The following is a 26,091-nucleotide window of genomic DNA, read 5'->3' as shown; positions in this document are numbered from 1 at the left end:
ATAAAAATAAAATCTTAAAAAAAAAAAGAAAGGACATAGTTAAATTCAGTACCATCAATCAACTGGAAATAACTGACATCTATGGACTATTTCATCCAACAACAGTAGATAACATTGTGCTCAAGCTCACATGGTACATTTATGAAGATAAACCACATTACAGGCCATAAAAAAAAAAGGTAATAAATTTAAAATAGAGACCAATGTCTGGTCTCAGACAACAATGGAATGAAAATAGAAATTACTAATAGAAATACAGTTTGAAAATCTCAAAATGCTTGGAGATTAAACAATACATTTCCAAGTAACATATGTATCAAACAAGAAATCTCAAGAGAAATTTTAAAATATTTTTAACTAAATAAAAATGAAAATACAACTTATTAAAAATTTATGGGATGCAGCAAAACCTGTCCTTAGAGAGAAATTTATAGCACTGAATGCACAAATTAGAAAAGATCTAAAATCAATATCCTAAGCTTCCACCTTCAGAAACTAGAAAAAGAGCAAATTAAACCCAAAGCAAGCACAAGAAAAGGAATAAAAATTAGACCAAACTAAGTATTTTGAAAATGAAAACAAGAAATCAACAGAGAAAAATCAATGAAACCAAAAGCTAATTCTTTGAAAAGATCAAAAACTTGCTAAGTCTCTTGCCGGGCTAAGATAAAAAAGAAAGAAAATGCAAATTACCAATATCAGAAATTAAAGAGGAGACACTAAAACAGATCCTACAGACATTAAAAGGATCGCAAAGGAACATTATGAACAACTCTATGCCCACCAATTAAAAAACCTAGATGAAACAAAAATGAATTACTTGAAATATGCAATTTGCCCAAACTCATACAAGAAGAAATAGATGTTCTGAAGAAAAGGTACTTATTAATCAATAATTAATAACCTTCCAAAAGTATAGGCTCAGGTGGATTCACTGGTGAATTCTACCAAGCATTTAATGAAGAAATTATACCAACTCTCTGCAATCTCTTCCAAAAAAGGGAATAACTCCTAATTGATTCTATGAGACCAAAACCAGACAAAGAATTACAAGAAAACTGCAGAGCAGTATCTCATGAACACAGATGCAAAAATCCTCATCAACATACTAGCAAATCAAATCTAACAATGTACAAAAATAAATATACATCATGACGAAGTAATATTTATTCCAGATATGCACAGGTAGTTCAACATTTGAAAATCAATTAATGTAATCTATCACATCAACAAGTCAAAGAGGAAAATCACATGATCCATACAGATGCCAAAAAAACATTTGACAAAATCCAACATGTGTTAATGATAAGACAAAACCTCTCAAAAATCTAGAAACACTGGGGAACTTTCTTAGCTTGATAAAGATCTTAAAACTTTAAACAGTTTCATAAAAACTACAAGTGATATCACAAATGGTGAGAAACTTGAACTTTTCCCACTCAGACTAGGAATAAGGCGAGGATATCTTCTCTCACCATGCCCTTCCATCATACTGGAAAGTCTTAACTAACACATTAGACGAAAGGAAATAAAAGGTATAGAATTAGGAAAGAAGAAATAAAACCCTCAGTGTTCTCAGATGACATGATTTTCTGTAGAGAAAATTGAAAAGAATTGGGAGAAAAAAAAACCTCCTGTAATAAATGATTATACAGCAAGGTTACAAGATACAAGGTTAATGTACAAAAGCCATTAGCTTTCCTATTACCAGCTATGAACAATTGGAATTTGAAAATAAAACACATCACCATTTATTTTAGCACCCAAAAGAAATGAAAGACCCAATTATAAACATAACAAAATATGTACAAGATATATATGAGAAAAAACTACAAAACTCTGATCAACAAAATCAAAGAGCTAAATAAATGGAGAGACTATCTCTATATCCATAGACAGGAAGACTCAATATTGTCAAGATTTCATATCTTCCCAACTTTATCTACAATCTAGGCAACTGAAATCACAACTCCAGCAAATTATTTTGTAAAAACTAAGAAGTTAATTCTAAAGTTTACATGGAGAGGCCAAAGATCCAGAGTAGCCAACTCAGTATTAAAGAAGAAGAAAATTGGAAGACTGGTATTACCTGACATCAAGATTCACGATAAAGCCACAGTAATAAAGACAGAGTGCTAACTGGTGAAAAAACAGATGAATAGATCAACTGAACAGAATAGAGAGCCCAGTGATAGACCCACATAAATACAGTGAACAGGTCTTGAACAAAGGAGGAAAGGCAATACACAAAGAGTCTTTTCAACAAATAGTGTTGGAACAACTGGATATTCAAATTAAAAAAAAAAAAAAAAAAAAACCCAAAAAAATAAATTCCATACTTAAAATTATTCAAAATAAATCTCACATGCAAATGTAAAAGGCAAAACTATAAAACTCCTAGAAGATATGTAGGGAAAAAACCTAGATGGCCTTGGGTATAGTGATGACTTTTTAGATACAACACCAAAGACATAATTCAGAAAAGAAATAATACCTAAGCTAGATTTTATTAAAATTCAAAATTTCTGCTCTGTGAAAGACAATGTCAAGACAATGAGAATACTAGACAAAGACTGGGAGAAAATATTTGTAAAAGACAGATGTAACCAAAGGACTGACACCTATTAGAATGGCCAAAATCCAAAATGCTGACACCAAACACTGGAGAGGACATAGAACAACACAGAACTCCACTCATTGCTGATGAGAATGCAAAATGGTACAGCAACTTTAGAAGACACTTTGGAAGTTTCTTAATAACTAACTATACTCTTACCATTTAATCTAGCCAATTGTACTCCTTGATATTTTCCCAAATGAACTGATAACTATGGCCACATAAAATCCTTCAACAGATGTTTACAGCAGCTTTATTCATTCCAAAATTTGGACACAAATTTTCATTTCAAATCTTCAGTGTGTGAATGGATAAAATGAGATATATCCAGACAATGGAATAATATTCAGCACAAAAATATATGAGCTATCAAATGATGAGAAGACACATCAGAACCTTAACTACCTATTACTAAGTGTAAGAAGCCAACCTGAAAGACTACATACTATATGATTCCAACTCTATGACATTCTGGAAAAGACAAAACTACAGAGACAGTAAAAAGACTGCCAGGATTTGGGGCGTGGGGTGGGGTGGGGAGGAAAGGATGAAAAGGCAGAGCACAGAAGATTTTTAGGGCAACAGAACTATTCTGTGTGATATTAGGTGGTGGATACATGTCATTTTACATTTGTTAAAACCCATAAAATGCATAGCACCCAGAGTGATCTCTAGTGTAAGCCACAAACTTTGGTTGATAATAACATGTCAGTTTAGGTTCACTGATTGTAACAAATGTACCACTGTGATGTGGGATGTTGACAGTGTACATGTGTGGAGACAAGGATATGAGAATTATCTGTACTTCCTATTCAATTTTGTCTTGAACTTAAAATTTCTCTGAAAAATAAATTGATTAGTTAAAAAAAATTGAGTTAGAATAACACTCCTTTAAGCTTATCTATAATCATTCACTATTTTACTCAAACGGCACTTCTATTAAATATTCATCACCTTTAACCAATAAAATCCAACACCCTTTCTGATATGCATCCCTTTGGCTCCTACTACTTTGAAATGGTCATCGTAAAAACATATGTAACAAAGGGGTGCTAGGCAGAATTAACCAGCTGGCTCCCAGGAGATCGCAATAGGCAAGGTGACTTCTCTAAGGTCTGCAATTCCAAATTCAAGTTAGTTAAGTTTCAAGTTGACTAGATTCAAGGTTGTCGATCCATTCTAACAAAATTCACAAATGACTAATATAGAAACCACAATAATTTTCCTATTAATAGCAAAAATGTCTGCATGTATCTCTTCCCAGCTTTCTCTCCTGAAGAAAGCCTGTTAAGTGGGAAGCCAAACTGTTATCACAAAATTGTGTAACAAAGACTGCCAACTAAGAAATTTCAAAGTAATAATAAAGAAGAAAAAAACTCACCATTTTACAATAGCATTACAATAGAGTAACGATTGATTCAGGTAAAAATCATCAATGAATACTAAAACCACCAGGTATTCATTATTTATTGATTACCTTTAAAAAAAGATTTTATTTATTTGACAGAGAGAGAGAACACAGAAGCAAGGGAAGTGGCAGGCAGAGGGAGATGGAGAAGCAGGCTCCCCACTAAGCAGGGAGCCCGACATAGGGCTGGATCCCAGGACCCTGGGATCACGACCTGAGCCAAAGTCAGACGCTTAACTAACTGAGCCACCCAGGCGCCCAATTACCTTTTTTTTTTTTTTTATGGCAAAATCTGGTGGGATCCATCTTAACCAAGTTCAAACTTCCATACATCAATAAGACAACTGACATCATGTGCCCCTGGATATGATATATGGAGAACACATGACCCATGGAGCATTTCTCCCAAGAATGGTTAATCTGAATCTAATTACGAGGCAACAAACAAATACAAATTGAGACACATTCTGTAAAGCAACTGTCTGGGACTCTTCAAAAATGTCAATGTCATAAAAAAAAAAAAGGGTAAGTGAACTGTTCTAGATTAAAGGAGACTAAAGAGACATAAAAAATACAATTCATTAAAATAAAATAAGCACAGGCGCCTGGGTGACTCAGTCGTTAAGCGTCTGCCTTTGGCTCAGGTCGTGTTTCCAGAGTCCTGGGATCGAGTCCCGCAACAGGCTCCCTCTCCTACTCTCTCTGCTTGTGTTCCCTCTCTCGCTGTGTTTCTCTCTGTCAAATGAATAAATAAAATCTTTAAAAAAAAAATGAAATAAACAAATAAAATAAAAATAAATAAAATAAGCAGATATAAAGGAAATAAGAACAACTATGAATATCTAAAAATGAATATTAGTGTTAAATTCATTATATTTGGCTATGTAGGCTACTGTTGTTACTCTTAGAAAACATGACGAAGTATCTGAGTGTGAAGGGATATGATCTCTGCAACTAACTCACAAATAGTTGAGGGGAAATGTATATGTATAAAAGCGAACGGATAAATGAAATGTGGCAAAATGTAAATGATATGTGATTACTTGGTACACTATTCTTACAACTGTTTTGCAGATATGAAGTTTTTCAACAAAAACTTAGAGAAGAGGTTGCTCATTGAGCATAAAATCTGGACAAAAAGAGATAATTCAAGGGAGGTGCTGGCTGGCTCAGTGGGAAGCATGGACCTCTTAATTTCAGAATACAGATAATTCATATATTTAAAGTAAGTATTTACATAACAAAAAAAATAACTGCACCAGAAATAAATAGGTTTCATCCTTGGGCTTAAAAAAAGCCCACTTTTAAATGCAGATGATCACTGACTAGCTTACCCTTAATATGGCTCCATTTTCTATGAACCCATTATCACTATGTCATTTGCTGAAGTCCCCATTATTTAAATATTATCAATAGCACCAACCACATTACTGCCAGATCTTTCTAACCAGAAACATCTTTTACTCATCCCATGTTAATTTAATTGAGATATTGTGGTTTAATTCTCTAAGAAAACATTTCTTTCCAGGTGTGTTTGATGAAATGACTGTGGTCACTGCTTAAGAAAAACCTTCATTTTTATCATGATACACTACTTTGGGTAATGTCTCAGCTGTATTTAGAAAAATGAATGACAGTTTGTCACACAATCAAGATAGAGAGAAGGGCACCCCAGGCAGAAGAACTAATAAATTGGAGAAACAAAATACCATGTCAAGTTTAAGGAATAAACAGTATGGTACTGATGAAATATATATTGGAGAACAGGGTAAGATGGTGTTGTATGTCACACTAAAGTAAGCTTTAATTTTTTTTTCTCAACATGAAGGTCTTAAGCCATTGAGTCAAGAAATCAATTTAGTAGGTCACAATCAGCATTTTTTTTAATTAAGTGAAAAAGATAAGAATAGAACAGCACATAGAATGTATCACTGGCAGTAAGGATAAATTTTTTTCATTAAATTTTTGTTTCCATTACAAGTGTCTGTTTATATGTGTGTACTGGGTCACAGATGTAAAATCTATTCCTTTTGGTGAGTCATGGTCAAAATGAGATTTGAAAACCACTACTCTTGGGGCACCTGGGTGGCTCAGTTGGTTAAGGGTCTGCCTTCGCCTCAGGTCATGATCTCAGGGTCCTGGGATCGAGCCCCACGTTGGGCTCCCTGCTCAGTGGAGAGCCTGTTTCTCCCTCTCCCTCTGCCTGCCGCTCTGACTACTTGTGCCCTCTCTCCCTTTCAAATAAAGAAATAAGATCTTAAAAAAAAAAAAAAGAAAAGAAAACCACTACTCTCCAGATGACGGAGACTCACTCATGGAAGTAAAAGTTTCAAGAAAGAATATGGTAAAATGTGTCTTTACAAAATCATGCTGGCAGTTAATACAAAGCAGCTTTTCAAGCTAATGGGAGTCTCGAATTAAATTTAGTTACTCTCTGCCAGTATGTTTAAGGAGGATAGTACAATGTTAAAAAGAAAATAGAACACATCATAAGTAGTAATTAAAAAGGGTATATTTCACGCATGGTGGTTTCATTGCTTTGTAGTTTCACACACACACCCAGGTAAATTCTGTATCACAAGGCACAACGAATTTCTTAATTTTTACATGGATGAAATAAAATTTTTGGAAGTCAGTGATAAGGACAGTGATTAATTGGAAGAAAAACAGATCAGGGATGGAGAAAATTAACAAACTACTCCAAAAGGAGGAAAGAGAAAATGAGTGTCCAAAGCCACAGAGGATTTAAAAAAGAGAGAAAGAAAACAAATGTTACGTTTGGAAGCACTTTAGGAGGTAGAAAACAATCTTAGTAAATGTTTATAGATTGGAGCGGGAGAAAGAGAAAAAGAAAAGCCAGAATGACTGAAATCTTAAAACAAGAAAAACTATTTTGAGAAGTAGTAAAGGATTTCCCTCAGGATTCTACACTACAATGCACAAGCTCCTCACTGTGGCATTTAAAGCATATGATGACAGGTCTGCAAGCTATTATATTTCAACTTTTCTTCATTGCACTGGCACGCCTTGTTAGTAGGCAAACAATACCATTTCCATAAATATTAATACTACTTTCTTATAAGGTATTGACTCCACAGTACTGAAAGACTTTGTATGATTTCAGACACTATAGTGTTAAATGTTATTTTATCACATCACATAGAACAGGTTCCTAAAAAAAAAAAAAAAGTCAGAATAAAAGTATTAGTTATTTTCTATTCACTTCTAAAATTAAATCCAAAATGGTTTCATGATGAAAACATTCTGAGGATGATGTTCAGGAATTTTTGTATTAACTAAAGGATGCAGTCACCTGTCAGTCTGAGATTTGTGTTCCTTTCTTCTGAATTTCATGAGAAATTTAAGTAATGACTAAAAGCAAACATCGAATCACATAGTTGACTTGTCTTTAACTGCCAGAAATGACAAATTAAGACAATTCTTATAGAATTCCAAAGAACTACAGCTGACCCTTGTACAATACAGGCTTGAACTACACAGGCCAATTTATACACAAATTCTTTTCAATAAATATAAAACAGTACTGTAAGTCTATTTTCTCTTCCTTATGATTTTCTTAATAACACTTTCTTTTCTCTAGCTTACTCTACTGTGAGAACACGGTACAAAATATATATAACATACAAAATACGTGTTACTGTTCCGTTTATGTTATCAGTAAGGCTTCCAGTCAACAGTAGGCTATTGGTAATTAAGTTTTAGGGGAGTCCAAAGTTATACACAGATTTGATTATGCAGAGGGTCGGTGCCCCTAACTCCCACATTGTTCAAGGGTCATCGTAGTGCAAACTAATTTAAATCTTATTTCTCTTACCACCAATCATAAGCATCACTATGTCCCATAAGAAAATAAGCACAGTAGCAATTCTACTGTAGATATCGGATGAGTTTTCTTAGTCATCTAAGAACTAAAAGGCAGTAAAATATTCCTAAACCTTCATATAGTCACTATGTAACCCAATGATTAGGAATTTCCTTTAAATCCATGCTGAGGCAGCCATGCTGAAACTCAACCAACATGGATAAACAACCAAGCTCACTATATGTATATAATGAGTGACCTTATAGTGCCTTAAGTGAAATAATATGGGGAAGAATATCTACACAGTTGTCGCTCAATAAATAAGGAAGTTAATAAGGATTTGCTTTAAAAACAAACAAACAAAAAACAAATTAAAAAAAAAAAAAGCTATTGCTCCTGAAAGGAGATACAAACCCATAAAGAAAAGAAAAAAAAAAAAAAAAAAGGCCTATTATTACTTTCCATTCAAATTTAAGGAGATATTCATTTATTTAAATATCCATGTGAATGCATAAACAGAGGTATCAAAGCTCCTTTCTCTACTACCAAAATATATACATATGTATCTAAACAAACTCAAATATCTATAAACACATATGGTGAACTAAAACATTATTCAAAATATTTTAAGAATGTTACTAATCTATTGATGATTCTTCCTCAAAGAAGTTCACTCTCCTACTGAAAAAATTTATCTTAAGTGGTTTAAAAAAAGAGAGAGAGTATTCCATACTGGTTTAAAGTGCAAACCTAGGGGTCAAAAGCTTGGTTTGAATTATTTGGTAGCTTTGTGAACTGAGAAAGTTACCTAAAATTCTCCTTACTTCCATTTCCTCATATATAAAACTGTTAGTTATAATGGGGGGGGAATGGAAATAAATACATAGTTCCTTTCAAAAGTAATATATATAATCTATAAAAAAAATTAACAGTAGCTACCTTTAGTAATAAAAGAGTGATTTTTTTCTTTGTATTTTCCAAGTCTCCAAATTTTCTACAATAAAAATACACTCATCAATCTTAGGGGTAAAAGTGATTTTTTTTAAATTACATAATAGACAAAAAGTTCAACATACAATCAAAAATCACCCATCATACCAAGAACCAAGAAAATGACTTGAATGAAGAAAAGAACCAACAAAAGCCAACACTGAAATGAATTACATATTGCAATTGTCTAACAAAGATGTAAAAGCAGCCATAATGAAAATTCTTCATCAATTACAAATTCTCATGAAAAAGACAAATAAAATAGGAAATCCAAGCCAAGAATTAGAAGTTATAAAAAGCAACCAATTAGAAATTATAGAACTGAAAACTTTAATAAGAAAAAAAAATGCATGGGTTCAATAGTAAGAATTACAAAGGCACAAATTAGTGAATTTGAGGACAGATCAATAGGATTTACCCAATCTGAACAAAAGAGAAACATGACTGAAAAGAAATTAACAAAGACTCAAAGATCTATGGGGCAATAACAAAAGATTCAACTCCCATATCACTGAAGTCCCATAAAGAAAGAAAAAGAGGGTGAAACTGAAAGAGTATTCATAAAAATAATGGCTGAAAACTTCCAAATTTGGAAAGACAAAAACCTACAGACTCAATTGAGAACCTCAAAAAGGTAAACCCACAAAAACTACACCTTGCCACATCATCATTTCACATCTAAAAGCAAAGAAAAAATCTTAAAAGCAACCACAAAGAAAGGATGCATTACCTATAAGGGAACATGAATTCAAATGACAGATTTCTCATATAAAACCACAAAGCGCAGACAAAAGTAACAAAAATTTTTCAAGAGCTCAAAGAAAAGTACTGTCAACCATGAATTCTATATCTGACAAAACTATCTTTCAGGAACGAAAGGGAAATAAAGACATAAGCAGGCAAAGGAACACTAAAACTCTGTAACTGGCTTACGTACCCTTCAAAAACAGCTAAGGAAGTTCTTTCAGATGATAAAGGGAGGAATGTTGTAACATTAGGAAAGAAGAAAGAACAATGGAAAAAGCAAGAATATGGGTAAAAACTACAGACTCAATAGATTACCCTTCTACGCAAGAAGTTTTAAAATCATAGTTGATAGATGAAATAAAAATTATACAGGCAACCAAAAAAAAAAGTTAGAGTTCATCAGCTTAAAAACCTCTGTACAATAAATAATAAATATAAATAAGAACCTCTGTACATCGAAAGACACTATCAACAGAGTGCAAAGGCAACACACAGAATGGAAGAAAATATCTGCAAACCACTTATCTGAAAAAGGATTCATATCAAGAATATATAAAGAACTCCTGTAATTCAAGAGGAAAACAAACTGATTTAAAAATGGACAAAAGACTTCAACAGACATTTAAGTAAGATGCACAAATGGCCAATAAGCACATGAAAAGATGATCATTCATTAGGGAAATGCAAGTCAAAATCACAGTAAGATAGCTCACATGGATAGCTATTATGAAGAAGAAGGAAAAAAAGGAGGAGGAGAAAGGAACAGAAAATTACAAGTAATGGTGAGAATTTGGAGCAACTGGAATCCTTGTGCATTGCTGGTGGGACTGTAAAATGGTATAGGCGCTATCACAGATGGGATGATAATTCCTCAAACACTTAAATACAGAATTACCACATGATCCAGCAATTTCACTTCTAGGTATATACTTAAAATGAAAGCAGGGACTTGAAGAAATATCTGTGCACCATGTTTGAGTAGCATCACTCATAAGAGCCAAAAGGCAGAAGCAATTCAAGTGTCCATCAGTAGGTAAATGCATAATCAAAATGTGGGGAAAGACTAGAATAGTATTCAGCCTTAAAAGGAAAATTTCAATAAATGCTACAACACAAATCTTATAGACATTATGCTAAGTGAAATAAATCAGTAATAAAAGAATATTTTATGATTCTACTTACATGAGGTACCTAGAGCAATCAAATTCATAAAAACAGAAAATAAAATAGTGGAAGCCAGAAACTGTGGTAAAGGGATATGGGAGTTAGTGTTTAATGGGTACCGAGTTTCAGTTGGGCAAGATGGAAAAGTTCTGGGGATGGATGGTGGTAACAGTTGCACAACAATGTGAATGTACTTTATGTCACAGAACTGTACACTTAAAAATGGTTAAAATGCTACACATTTTAGCACAATAGGAAAAAAATATTAACACCATCTGATTAGCTGTTCGATGTATGAAGAAGAAATATTCAAAACAATGATATTTACAAAGTGGGAGAGTAAAGGGGTCTAAATGGAAGGGTAGTTTCCACACTTCAATCAAACTAATAAACTGTTTTACCAACAGACTGCAGTAAGTTACATATGTATACTTTAATATCCAGAAAACCACCTAGAAAACACTACGAAGTGATATATTTGAAAAGTATTATAAATAAATCACGATGAAATACTAACAAATGCTCAAGTAATGCATAGAAAAGAGAAGGGATGCCTGAGTGGCACAGTTGGTTAAGCATCTGCCTTCAACTCAGGTCATGATCCTGGGGTCCTGGGAGCGAGCCCTGCATCAGGCTCCCTGCTCAGTGGGGAGTCTGCTTCTCCCTCTCCCTCTGCCCCTCCCACCAGCTCATGCAAGCTCTCTTTCTCAAAAAAATAAATAAATAAAATAAAATCTTTAAAAAGAAAAAAAGAAAAGAGAAACAGAGAAATGAGTAAGACAGAAAAAAACAGAAAATGAAAACAAAATGGCAGAAGCCCTAAGAGCAAATGACATATCCAAATAAAGGGTTAGTATCCAAAATACTTACAGAACTTGTAAAACTCAACACCCAAGAAACAAATAATCCAATTAAAAATGGGCAGAAGGCATGAACAGAGATTTCTCCAAAAAAAGACATCCACATAGCCAAAAGACACATGAAAATATGTTCATAATCACCATCAGGGAAATGCAAATCAAAACTACAATGAGCTATCACCTCACTCCTGTCAGAATGGCTAAAAGCAACAACACAAGAAACAACAGGTGTTGGTGAGGATGTGGAAAAAAGGAACACTCCTGCACTGCTGGTGGGAATGCAAACAGGTGCAGCCACTGTAGAAAACAGTATAGAGGTTCCTCAAAAGGTTAAAAAAAGAACTACCCTACGATCCAGCAACTGCACTACTGGGTATTTACCCAAAGAATACAAAAACACTAATTCAATGGGGTTCATGCAGCCATGTGTTTATGGCAACATTATTTACAAGAGCCAAGATATGGAAGCAGCCCAAGTGTCCACTGACTGAGGAATGAATGTGGTATTTATATACAATGGAATATTATTTAGCCATAAAAAGAATGAAATCTTGCCATTTGCAACAAAATGGATGGAGCTAGAGAGTATTACGCTAGGTGAAGTAAGTCGGATAAAGATAAATACCATATGATTTCACTCATATGTGGAATTTAAGAAACAAAACAAAAGGGGAAAAAAGAGAACAAACCAAGAAACAGACTCTTAATTATAGAAAACTAACGGTTACCAGAGGTGAGGGAAGTGGGGAGGAGGGTGGGTTAAATAGGTGATGGGGATTAAGGAGTACATTTGGAGTGATGAGCACCAGGTGGTATATGAATTACTGAATCATTGTATTGTACACCTGGAACTAACACTGTATGTTAACTGGAATTAAAATAAAAACTTCTAAAAAAGGTAAGCTCTAACTATCAATAATTAAAATAAATGTAAATAGTTAAAATATGCCAAATAAAGGCAAATATTGGCAATGTGGACCTAAGAAAAAAATGACCCAACTACAGGCTGTTTATAATTAACTCACTTAAAAGGTGAAAAAGATGCATGTAAACAAAATAAAAGCAGGAGTGGCTATATCAATTTTGGATAGAATTAAGAGCAAAGACAATTGCTAGAGAGAAAAGAGGAACATTATATAATGATAAAGGATGGGTCCAACAGGAATACATAACAATCCTAAATGGTACACGCCAAACAAAATACACGAAGAACTGATAAGAGCTAAAAGGAGAAATAGACAAATTCTCAGTTATGATCGGGAACTTCAAGACTTCGTTCTCAGAGACTCACAGAAATACTAAACAGAAAATCAGCTAAGATTTAAAAGTTCTAAAGAACACAATCAACCAAAAGGACCTAATTAACTTCACCAAAAAACAGCCAAATACCCTTTTTTTTTTTTAAACATCCATAGACCACTCACCAAAACAGACCATATCTGGGCCATAAAACAAATTTAAAAGTATTGAAATGATAAGAGTATATTCTCTGACCATAATGGGCTCTAGAAATCAGTAAGAGAAAGACAACTGGTAAGTCTCAAAACACTTGGAATTAAACAACACACTTCTAAACAACCCAACCATCAAAGAATAAGTCTCTAAGTAAAGTTAAAAAAGAAACATGGAGTTGAGTAAAAATGAAAAGACAACACAGAAAAGACAACACCAAAGGATGTGGTTACAACTAAAGCAGTGCCAAAAGGAAAAGGTATAGCATTAAATGCTTACATTAGCAAACAGAAAAGGTCTCAAATCAGTATCTTAAATTCCTACTTCAAGAAACTAGAAAAATGGAAGAAAATAAACCCAAAGCAATCAGAAAATAATAAAAATAAAAGCAAAAATCAACAAAACTGAAAAGAAAACCTTTGAAATCCTTTAAAAAAATAAAATTGATAAATCTTTAGCAAGACTGGCAAAACAAAAAGAAGATACAAATTACCAATATCAGTAATAAAAGAAAGTATCACTGAACATTCTAGAGCCATTAAAAGGGTAATTAGGAAATAATAAAACAAGTTTATGTTCCTAAATTAGATTAATTAGAAGAAATGAATCAGTTCCTCAATCAACCACATACAGATCTTCCTGTACTTACAATAGGGCTACATCCAGCTAACCCATTTTAAGTTGAAAATTTCACAAATCAAAAATACATTTAATGTACCTAAGCTACCAAACATCAGAGCTTAGCCTTGCCTACATTAAGCCTCCTCAAAACACTTCCATTAGCCTACAGTTGGGCAAAATCATCTAATGTAAAGTCTATTCTACTTAAAAAAAAGAAAGTGTTGAATATCTCATGTGATTTATTGAATACTGAAAGTCAAAAACAGAACAGTTTTAAGGGTACAGAATCCTTTTAAGTATGATAGGTTGTGCTTGTGGTAACCCTGTGATTGCATGGCTGACTAGGAGCTATGATTTGCTGCTGCTGCCCAGCATCGTAAGAGAGAATCTTACCACACATTGTCAGGCCTGGAAAAAAATCAAAATTCAAATCCAAGTATGGTTTTTACTGAATGTGTATCACTTCATCACTTTCACACCACCATAAAGTCAAAAAATCTTAAGTCAGAGACTGTTTGTGCTACCAAGATTCAACCAAAATAAATAAATAAATAATCCCAAAACCATTAAAAAAATGAATTCATAATCTTAATTCTCAAAAAAAAAAAAAAATCCCAGGCTGAGATGTTTTCACCGGAGAATTCTACCAAATATTTAAAGAATACCAAAACTTCACAAACTCTTCCAAAGAGTAGAAAAGAAGGTAACGGGGCCTGCCTCATTCGGTGAGGCCAGTATTACCCAAATACTGAAATGAAACAGAGAGATCACAAGAAAGATGCAGACCATATCTCTAAAGAACTCAGACACAAATTCTCAACAAATCAACAACCTAAATTCAGCAATATTTGAAAAACATGACATACCATAACCACACGGGATCTATTCCATATATGCAAGGAGTGTTCAACATTAAAAAAAAAAAAAAGCATAATCTACAATATCAACAAGCTAAAGAAAAAAAGATCTTACATAAATTGACTCAGTAAAAGAATGTGGCAAAAATCCATCACCCATTCATAATAAAAACTCTCAGTAAACTAGGAGGACAGGTGATCTACCTTGACTTGACAGAGTATCTACCCAACTATCCACCCCCCCAAAAAAGTACACTTATCGTATTTAATGCTGAAATACTAAATGCTTTCCACCTAAAACAAGGAACAAAGCAAGGATGTCTGCTGTTACCACTCTGAGTCAATAAAGTACTAGAAGTTCTAGCCACTGCAGTAAGACATGAAATAAAAGGCACAGAGATTAGAAAGAATACTGTAAAAAGCCTCTAAAAACTAAAAGGCAATTTTAGCAAGGTCAAAGAATACAGGACCAATGCAAAAATCAATCATATTTCTATGTAGTAATAATGAACATGTGGAAACTGAAATACAAAACATATTCACAAAATTCCTCCACAGAAAACAAAAAAAGTTTAAGTATAAATCTAACAAAAGGTGTAACAGGATTTGTAGATATGGACAAGCTTGTTCTAAAATTTGTATGTAAAGACACAAGCCTTTGAATAACTCAAACCATCTTGAAAACAGAGGAACCACTCTGCCTGATATTAGGACTTACTACATAGCTATAGTAAACAAGAGTATGATATCAGCAGATGGAAACATAAACCAATAGAACTCAAGAGAGAAGCCAGAAGTAAACCCATACATATATGCCCAACTGACTTTTTATGAAAGTGCAAAAGCAATTCAAAAGAGGAAAGATACTTACTTGTTCAACAAATGGTGCTGGAGCAATTGGATATCCATAGGCAAAAATAATGAACCTCAATTTCAATTTATCTTTTATAAAAATATCGAAATAGATCATAGGCTTAACTATAAACCATTAAAGTATAAAGCTTTTATAAAGCTATCATAGTAGAAAATTTTTGAGACCTATGCTAGGTGAGGGGTTCTCAGACTTGCCTCCAAGAAGAAACATTAATAAATTAAGCCTTAACAAAATTAAAAACTTTTGCTCACAGAGACTTTGTTAAAAGGAAAAAAAAGATAAGCTACAGAATGGGAGAAAGTATTTGCACATAGCAGACAAAGGAGTAATATTTAGAATTCTCAAAACTCAACAATAAAACAGTCCTACTGGAAAATGGGCAAAAGACATGAACAAACATTTCACCGAAGAGGATATACGGATAGCAAATTAGCATATGAAAAGATCTTCAACATCATCGGCCATTACAGAAATACAAATTAAAACCTCAATAAGATCACTAGACATCTATGAGCTTAAATAAAAATTTATGACAATATCAAATGCTTGTGAGAATACAGAGAACCTGGATTGCTCATACATTACTGGTGAGAATGTAAAAGGATACTGCCATTCTAAAAAACAGATTGGCAGTTTCTTATAAAACTGAACATGCAACTGCCACATAATCCAACAACTGCACTCTTGGATAATTTGTTGGGCAAAAATGAAAACTTATGTTCACACAAAAACATAAACACGAATGTTCATAGCAGCTTTTTCTCCCTAATAGTCAAAACTGGAAATAATCCAATGGGTGAATGGCTAAACTGTCCTACATCCATACCATGAAACACTGCTTAGCAAATGAAAAGGAACAAAGTATTGATCTATGCAATGACTCGGATGAATCTTGAAGGAATTATGTTGAGTAACGAAGGCTAACCCCAAAAGGTTGCATACTATGTGATTCCATCTGTACAACATTGTGGGGGGGTTGTTTTTGCATAACATTTTTTGAAACAATAAAATGAAAAACAGGTTAGTGGCTGCCAGGAGTTAGAAATAAGGGAGAGGTGGACGGAGGTGAGTTTGATTATAAAAGGGCAGCACAAGGAATCCAGTGGTGATGAAACTGTTCTGTATCTTTACTGTAGTGATTACACAAATCTACACATGTGATAAAACTGCATAGAACTAAATGCATGCTGAACACAGAGACACACACAATTTTATGCAGAACCAGTGAAATCAAAGATGTTAATTAAATCATTGTCAATTTCCTGGTTGTCATATCAGATGTTGCCACTGAGGAAAAAAATGGGTGAAGGACACTTACTTTGTATTATTTCTTACAACTAAATGTTAATCTACAATTATCTCAAAATAAAATGCAATTAAAAATCTGAGAGGTAAATCAATATTTAGGTAGGTAGGTAGACATGGATGAGGAGAATATGGTGCAATAAGTGATATAAGTGTCTCAGCCGTGAGCCCCCAGTCTAATGGGTTATACCTACAAAGAAGCCTTAAAAGAGTTAAGAAGAATCTCTAGGTCTTTACCTCATGCTTCAGACAGATACGTAAAAGAAAAGGAATTTTAAAAGTAACACTGAGAGAGCTTCCAGTTGGTGAACACATGGAGGTAGGAGAGTGACTAGAAGAGTGGCATCCCCAGAGAGAGCATGGAAGCTCTGTACCCTTTTCCACACACCTTGCCCAATGCTTCTCTTCCATTTGGTTGGAGTTGTATCTTTTGTAATAAGCTGATAATCTAGCTTGATAAAGCTTGATGAGGTGTTTATCTTATTGACACCCAGACCAAAAAAAAAACACATACACGCACACAAAAATGTGTAACATTGAATATTACAATAATGAACACAGAGTGAATACAGAAATTTTGCTGGAGTAATGTCTCCCCCACAGGATTTTCCATGGCTACCAACCATGGTCATATGTAGGATATTTTTCATGCTATAATAATCAGACATGCACTTAAATAATTTTTCCATCTTTCAACACACATATGCACAAAAAAAGAGAATCACTAACACATAAGGAAAGAAGGTAAAGTATAAGGAAAGTTTTTCTTTCCTACAGTGAAAGATAGGAAATAAAAACACCCTGTTTCTCATGTTTCAACCTATGAGTTTTAGGGGGACAAAATTTAGTCCATAATACCCAGTGACCGGCCAGCCCTGAAGTATGTTTTATATGAGAGCACATATATGTATGTGTGTATTATACTTAATGGAAGGGGGCAAGGCAAAGGAAAAAGTATCGTATTTGCATCAGAATTCCAATTCTATCACTCAGTTTTCCCAACAATAAAAATGAGGAGAACATGTATTCTCACCGTAGAGCTGTGAGAATTAAAAGAAATAATTTATGTAAAGTGCCTAACATATGGTAAAGGACTAGTCAAACCTGGGCCTCTGCCTTTCATCCCCCCCCAAAATTAATTATAAATATTACTCAAATCTAAACATAACTGAAAAATTATGGGAACTGGATTCTGTCCCAGTTCTACCACTACCTAGCTATGTGACCTTAACCAAACCACCCTACTTCTGCATCTGGGCAGTCAGCCAGTCTGCTTCTGCATCTGGGCAATGAGAGTTTCCTCTATCATTAAAATACTATGTATCTATACATACCACTCATGACTATAATATCAAACACCAATACAACAAAAGCTAATCAAATGTTCTATAAAACTCCAGTAAAAGAGGATTACGGTATGAAACTTCAATTTATTCTTTCAAATACTTTCATTCTTTAAACTCTTCCACAACTATCCTCCAATGTGAAAAATGTATCTGTACAACACGTCTGTATGGTTAATTTTACCATCTTCTCTATCATGAATGCTTCATCTTCCAAGTAGATTGTGTATTCCTTTTATATTTTTGTTCCCCCAAATGTTCGCTGTTTTACTCACAAAAATCACTTAATCACTGAAATGCCTAAAATCATACCCCAAATCCTGGTGAGATATGATTAGACATATGGAGAAGTTATCAATAAATTGTATCTGACAACTGTTTTTAACTTAGCCCACGAACGAAATGTATTGCAGGTGATTTCAAGATGACACACTTACCACACATACACTGCACATTCACACAAAAGCCATAACCAGCATCCATACTCCATGAACATGGTTTAAAATTAAGAAATTGGTCCGAAGCAAAATCTATTGTGAGGATATCTGAATCATTTAATGAAAAACAATTTACCAAGTTAAGCCTAAGGGAAGAACCTGTAAGTACTTGCCCTTTCTCCCATCTCATCCCTCACCACTCCTGGTATTACATGTAAATGAATAACACATGAGGTAGGTTGTTACTTAGGTGCCCTCAACATATCTCACCTCCCAGTATCGATGCCCTTGTACAGTCCCCACCCATACTGAATCTGAACTGGGTCACGTTATTAGCACTGGCCATTGGTACATCAGCAAACACAACGAACTCAGACGCTTGATAAGCGCTGGCACAGTGAGGCCTGTCCTCTTAAAATGCTCCCTCATGAAACCCAGCTTCCATGCTGTGGAGAAACTCAAGCTAATTAAGGGGGGAGGCTACACGGAGGCGGGTAAAGGGAAAGAGGCAGTCGTATTCCCAGCTATCCACTAGCTGTTCCAGCCATCTCAGCTGAGGCATCAGATTTATGAATTAAGAAGCCACCTTAGATGTTACATACAGCCAACAGATGACACACGGAGCAGTCCCCATCAAGCCTTGCTCACCTTTTAGAATTAAAAGCAAATAAACATTGTTTTAGTTATAACTAAACACATGCAAGACAATCAGAACAGTTTTGTTAGGTAGTAAGCAACTAAGAGATGTCAGCAGTAATAACGGTTATTGTTAATAATTATTGTAAGTCTCCCCCCCACCAATGTATTGTTTTGGGTATTAGAGCTGCTCTTAGAGGCATTCTCTCATTTTCCTAATGGCCAGTGAAGAGACAGGAATAAAGCAACCAGACAGGCCTACTTTTTGCTTTCCCTTTCTTCTTCCGAATTTATAGCTGTCCTTCTTCTCCCCCTCCCCGGCTCCACACACAGCGTGGAGCCCAAGACAGGGCTCCAACTCAAACCATGAGATCAAGACCTGAGCCAAGACCAAGAGTGCACTGAAACCACTGGGCTACCCAGGTACCCCTGTCCTTTTTCTTTTTATCTCTTCCAATAATGTTTGCCTGGTTTCCCCAGAGTGCCTAATCAATGATCCAAACCAATTCTAGCCTTTGGCTGTGCTCTATATTCTCAGAAACTACAGGCACCTCCTTCCAGACCACTGGTAAGTAAGAGTTCAGTTGGACAGACTCTTCATTCAGGGTCAAAAGTTTATAGTCCTTTAACTTGTAATGCTTTTTTACATGCTAGAATCATTAGGCAAAGGGTGTGGGGACCAATAAGGTCTTGTTTAGAAAATAAATTAAGCAACAGGGATAACATACATGCTACTTTTCCTCAAAGACTTACTGATCCTAATTCTATAAAACTCTTGTTCTTTTAAAGCGCATGACATTTTGTTCATACTTCACTCATGATATTTATCTTAATCTAGCCTGAATCATAGTAGTTGGTTTACTTAACTTCCTACTGGATCTATAACTGCCCCGGAAGAGAGACCTGAGAAAATGGGCATCTTACTCATTTTTGTAGCCCTTAAGTTAAGCACCTACTACACTGCTCTACTATTCATACAAATAAAAAAATATATATATATGTGTGTGTGTGTGTGTGTGTGTGTATATATATATATATATATATATATATATATATATATGGGTCCTTGTCAGCAACCACTCTGTACTTAACTAATCTTTGCAATTCTCACCCCCCCAAGTTTATTAAGAAATAATGACTCACCCATAGTTATAATGCAATTAGTGACAAAGTTAATGAATGCTACATGTCCTAACATTCACCTCTAATAATTATTTGGCTTAATTAAGAATGATTTTATTTTTGTAGAGATATTCACATTTTTTTAAGGAAAAGAAAGGCATCATTTACATTCCTTATTTCCTTTTCCTCCAAGTTTCAGGCTTGAGAAGCCTGCATATTAGGTCCAGGCTAAGATCTATGCCACCTGCCAGGCAAATAATACCAAAGGCAAAGCAAGCCTAGTGGAGGGTACAGCAAACTAGAGCTCAGAACTCACCTAGAAGGGGCAACCACAACTCAGCTCTAGCAAGTTACAATCAAACAGGAACAGCAACCAGGTAGAGCCAAATCCTGTGATTTTTGCAAATGATACTAGAAAGGGAGACTTCTTAAATGTGAAGTCTTCCTATTTTTAAATGGTGGTGACTAATTACTAAATATTCCATATACACCAAGAGAAAGCAATATATATATCTGTGGAGTGGATTCAGTCCAAGGGCATCCTGCTACTGCAGGCTCATAGTTTAAAATCTCTACATATAATTGAAGGTGGACTAAGGGAACACACTCCTTTACTACTGGCCTCACCTCTAAAGCAAAGAAAGCAGGACCACTAAAAGCCAAGTCCATAAAATTAGAAGATGTACCAGTGACAAACTCCTTTAACTTTTTTCTCTCTTGAAAAACAAATCTGTTAGCAGTTTTAGATACAGAACCTTCTACAGCATAAAAATACACAGGACGAATTTTTTGCTTTTTAAATTTTTTTCCTCAAAACTTGCAAAAAGGAAAATATTCAAATATTTAATAGTTAAAATTATACAAACATTTCTGGCCTTAACCAAACTAATGAAAACGCTCAGTAATAAACATGAGACAATGACTCCCCATGCACATAGAAAAACAAGGTACAAAATACTAATGGCATTAATGTATTTGCACTTGTCTATCTATATATTGTCATTTGACTCTCTTGTGACCAAGAGCACCAAACTAGCTGGATACAAGGTTGAACTCCATGATGAGGGAACCCTACTCTAACAAACCACTGTGGACTCAAACCTGTGACCTGAACCTCCTTAAATATCATGCTATCCGATAACTAAGGTGACCACTCACTAGTAAATAAATATTCAGTTAGTCCAAAAACATTTCTTCTATACTTTTACAAAAGATTTGACATTATTTAACCAAGTCATTAAAGCCCTTTAAAAATAGGAATTTATAGAAAAGATCCGAACTTCATCTCTAAACCTAGTTAACCTGCTGGAAACCTTTATGAAGTCATAATTTTTAATATAATTAATCATGGTAGAGAGGCCTTTGGAGTTCAAACCATTCTTTAAAATAACTATTAGTGAGGGAGTCCCCGTCCCAGTAGAATTCATAGGCAATTTATTGACAATAAAATATTACTGTTACTTTGGGATACTATTTACTGAACACTTACTATGTGCCAGGTGCTGTGCTAAATACTTCCGGGTTCTCATTAAACCTTAAAAACGACCATATGACAGAGGTACCATTATTATCCCCATTTTACAGATGGGGAAACTGACCTTTCCAAGATCACACAGCTATAAGTGGCAGAAATCAGGATTCCAACCCAAATCTTGTCTAACTTCAGAATTTGCATGCTTAAACACTATACTGTATTGCCTCCAGTGACTCTGGGTTGATATCTAAGATAAAGAGGGAAATTTGTACTTCTCAGTGACAAATTTTAAAAAACATACTAGAAATAGAGGATACTTTTCAGAACATGAACCATTCTCAGATACACAGTCATACAAATATTATTTTTATTCCCAAACACATATTAATAATGATGGAAATCTCACACAATGGACTTCCCACAAACACAATTTCTCCTAAGTACTCATTCACGTTTATTATTAAAAATTTAATGGGAGGGACGCCTGGGTGGCTCAGTCGGTTAAGCGTCTGCCTTCGGCTCAGGTCATGATCCCAGGGTCCTGGGATCGAGTCCCACATCGGGCTCCTTGCTTGGCGGGGAGCCTGCTTCTCCCTCTGCCTGACACTCCCCCTGCTTGTACTGTCTCTGTCTCTCTCTCTCTCTCTCTCTCTCTAGCAAATAAACAAAATCTTAAAAAAAATAAAAAATAAATAAAAATAAAAATTTAATGGGAACACTATATTTTCTGCCATTTTGCTGTGAACCTAAAACTGTTCTACAAAATAAACTTTTTAAAAAAATTTAGAACTACAATATGCCAAATATGCCTAAAACAATTCAGTTATGAACACAGGCATAAGACTATCTGCTTTCAGTATGAAAAATTGCACTTTATTATAACCACAGTGCTGAGCATGTAATGAGCACTTAAATATTTAACTGATTCTTTCAGAAAGGCTTGAAGGTATGTAAACAGTGCTGTAAAATTCAAATTTTTAACACTCTCAGAACACCTTCAGAAGTCTATAACACTAAGACATAATATTGTAAGTTGGAATAAAATTAGACAAAAAAACTAAACTCCTAATGAACAATATAAAGGAATGCAACACTGTTATACCATGGCTGACATAAATAAGGCTAATTTTACTTTTCCACCTTAAGTACCAAAATATGTAGCCTGAAGTCAAAAATAATTACAGAATCTTTTTCTAATTCATTTTGTTAAGTCCTCTCTAAATCCTCCAACGCTTATCCAAGACAAACAAAAACTTTCAATTGTTCCGAGTGACTGTCAACATAGGAACCAAATATTTTTTCCTCTGATACACACCAAGGTTGTCAAAATCCTAAAGGTCAAATAATACTAATGTGAGGGATCTATAAAAACAGTTTTGCCATCTATTACCACTTCCCATCAACATTTACCTCTCATCAAGGTCCACCTTTATAAATATACACCTATGTTCACTTACGAAGGTAACAAGTAAGGGGAAGGAACTCACTGTATGAAAAAACCATTTGCCTTATATATTTTGCAATATACTGTCAAAACTGTCAAATAAAACACTGTACTGGCCACCAACGAAGTGTTGAAGTGTCAATTTTATTTTACTTCAGAACTGTACTTACAAAGTCTCAACTATAAAAGATTACACTAATATTAATAAACGGGAATTCTGTGGCATAAGTTGCAGATACTATTAGAGGACGGGCCCTTAATCACACCTGTAATTTCACAGAACTCCTTTCCTTTCTCGCTGACCCACATCTTCATATGTGATCCGAAGACTTTTCTGCATCGCTATGCTTTCAAAGGCACGGGTTGGGATTTGCAGTGCCACAAAAACAAAGCATTCTGACCAGTCCATGTTTCAAATGGTATCAATACAATACTCATTCAAATACTTGTATATTCAAAGCTTCTTACTAATAATCTGGCTTCAACAGGGAGTGCACACACAGGTTAAAAGAGACTTTGACTGCCTTGGTAGCTGCAAGCTCAGCTGAATCCCAGGACGCAACCTCAATTTGGAAGAGGCAGAACTATATCCGGTTCTCAATGGATACACATTTTACCCATGCTTCCCAATCTCAAAAACTTTACATCTTCCCAGAGTAATATACAATAAATATACAAAGACGCCAGGGAGTATGCCCGTAGGGAAGATGAGTGATCAAATTAAAACCCTATGCAAGGAACCTGAAGCTTCAAAACTTTTCAGAACAAATCACAGCTGAAAAAACGAGGTTAAGTTTTCCCACTTGTTTCCAGGAGCCAGCTGCCCCAATCCCTGAACAGCTGTCTTGACTTACTGGTTAGTTGGAGGAGCAGTCAGCGGGATGGCCACCTCTTCTTCCTCGTATTCTGGTCCATCCAGAGAGTCACCTTCGTCCACTGTTCCCAGGCCCGCGGCCAAAGAGGGCAGCTGAGGAGGCGGCGGCAGAGGAGGGAATCCGCCGCCTGCCCCGAAGGTCTCAGCAGGCAATGGAGTGGTCCCCTTGGCGAGAGCCATCTCTCCTCCAGGTCCAGCGGCAGCACCAGCCACGCCAGCAGCAGCACCTCCCCCTGACAGTCCGGCTCCCCCCAGTGCTCCTGCGACAGACGCGGCTCCTAGGAACCCTGACCCCAAAGCGGCTCCGCCAGCCAGAGTCCCGGCCATTCCAGCCTCCGTCAGCCCAGAATAGGGGACGGCTGCCACTGGCAGGGCCGGGGGTATCTTCACCCTACACACTGCCGGATAGGCACTCGAGCCCGCCGCTGCGCCGCCTCCTGCTGCCCCGGCGGTCACCGGGCCGCCCTCCTCACTGCCGGCCTCGGCCGCCATCATGTTGAAGCCCGCTCTACTCTACCCTACCCTACTCGCCCGGGAGCCCCGGGGGCCACCAGGCCCGGGCTCCGAGCCGCCCCACCCAGGCGCGTTCCCCCTTCAGCTCCCCAGGCAGAGGAAACAACAACAAAAGGAGAGAGCCCGCCGCCGCGCCCCCTCCTCGGGCCACAGCCCAGGCTCCGGAGCTGCCCGGGTTACGGGAAGCGAAGTGGGCAAAAAACCCAACGCCTGCACAAACGCCGCCCCAAACCTTCACCTTACACACCCACACTCACGCACACATACACATGCACAGAAGTAAAAAACTTCCTGGCTGCACTAAAGAGGAAGGGAAGCACAGAGGAAGCGGCTGGGGCGGCTGCCGCTCCTTCAGCCACCGCCGCCGCCGCCACCGCTTCTTCACCACCCTAGTTCCGGCCACCCCCACCGCAGCCACCGCCGGTGCCGCTGCTGGGGCTGGGGCCACTGCAGCCGCTTCATCCTCCACCGGGCTGGAGCTGGGAGGGGTGGGGAGAAAAGAGGAAGGGGGGCGGGGTAGCGGGGAAATCGACCGAACGGCTCCCAACCTGGAGCGCTCAGTGAAACCGACTAGAGAGAAAGGAAGGCGGGGCACCAGAGGAGGAGCCGAGGAAAGGAAGGGCGGGGGAGGAGGGCGAGGGGAACTTCTGCGCAGGCGCGTTCTTAGCCCCGGGGGTGAGGGCGCTGGGCCTGGAGGGAGGAAAAGGAAGAGTCGGGAGGGAAGGAAGCGGCGGGGGCGCGCTGTGCGCGGTCGCGCTCACTGTTTCGGTCCGGTTAGAGCGTGTGGTGGCGTCGCCGTTTCTCTGGTCGGTGTCGCGGGCGGTGGCGCGCGCCTTCCTCCCTGGGTTTTGTTTGACGGGCTGAGGGGAGGAGTGGGTACCCGAGCACACGGCCGCTCGGCACTGAAAACAGGAGAGACAAGAGGGATCCGAGGGGTGGAGAGGAAGGAACCGAGGAAAAGGGAAAGGAAGATGCCGCGAAGCCAGTTCCCTGCCTCCTGACTGCTAGAAAAAACACCTTTGGTCAGCGACCAAGGCCCAGGGGTAGGGAGATTGCTTCGAAGTTCGAGGCAGTACTATTAATTTTTTTATTTTCGTTGCCTTCTAGCAATCACGATATGACTATTCCGTACTAAAAAAAAAAAATTAAACTACGTTCTGAAACTCAGGAGAAGTAAACAAAATAGGGGAGCCCTACGGGGAGGGCTAAGAATTTTGGTAGAAATAGTGGTTGTGAAGTCGGATTTCTAAGAGTATAGACATTTTGTAGACATTTTGTTTTCTTCACTCACATCACATCACTCCCCTCTGTCCTGTCTCTCCCCACACACACACACTTACAGTGTCATCGCAAGTCTGTTGGGTACTAATGAGGTGCGTAGAGGAGGGGGTGCCACAAACGCCACTCATTTGTGTGCAGAAGGCGGGTCGTGTTCCACGGTGCATATGTGAAGCATAGAGAACCTTGAACAAGGCAAATGTCAAGGTTCCAAAGTGCCAGATACAATTGTGCATAATTTCAAAAAATTAT

At 36.7% G+C, this 26,091-nt stretch overlaps 1 protein-coding gene across 1 annotated transcript in view; it reads right to left on the bottom strand.

The window, feature by feature from the left end:
* RASA1 (RAS p21 protein activator 1) overlaps nt 1-25,144 on the bottom strand; it is a 104,421-nt gene extending 79,277 nt beyond the window's left edge. The window contains exon 1 of the mRNA XM_073887745.1: nt 24,029-25,144. Within this exon, the coding sequence (XP_073743846.1) occupies nt 24,029-24,543 (515 nt within the window). The 5' untranslated portion in view covers nt 24,544-25,144. The remainder of the gene's footprint in view (nt 1-24,028) is intronic.
* Between the last annotated feature and the right edge of the window lie 947 nt (nt 25,145-26,091).

This window comes from Callorhinus ursinus, unplaced genomic scaffold (genome assembly GCF_003265705.2).
Source record: "Callorhinus ursinus isolate GAN/ISIS: 27379988/994484 unplaced genomic scaffold, GSC_fseal_2.0 scaffold3, whole genome shotgun sequence".
NCBI classification, from domain to species: Eukaryota; Metazoa; Chordata; class Mammalia; order Carnivora; family Otariidae; genus Callorhinus; species Callorhinus ursinus.
Note: the sequence above shows the minus strand (reverse complement) of the source record. Positions and strands in the feature narration are given on the sequence as shown.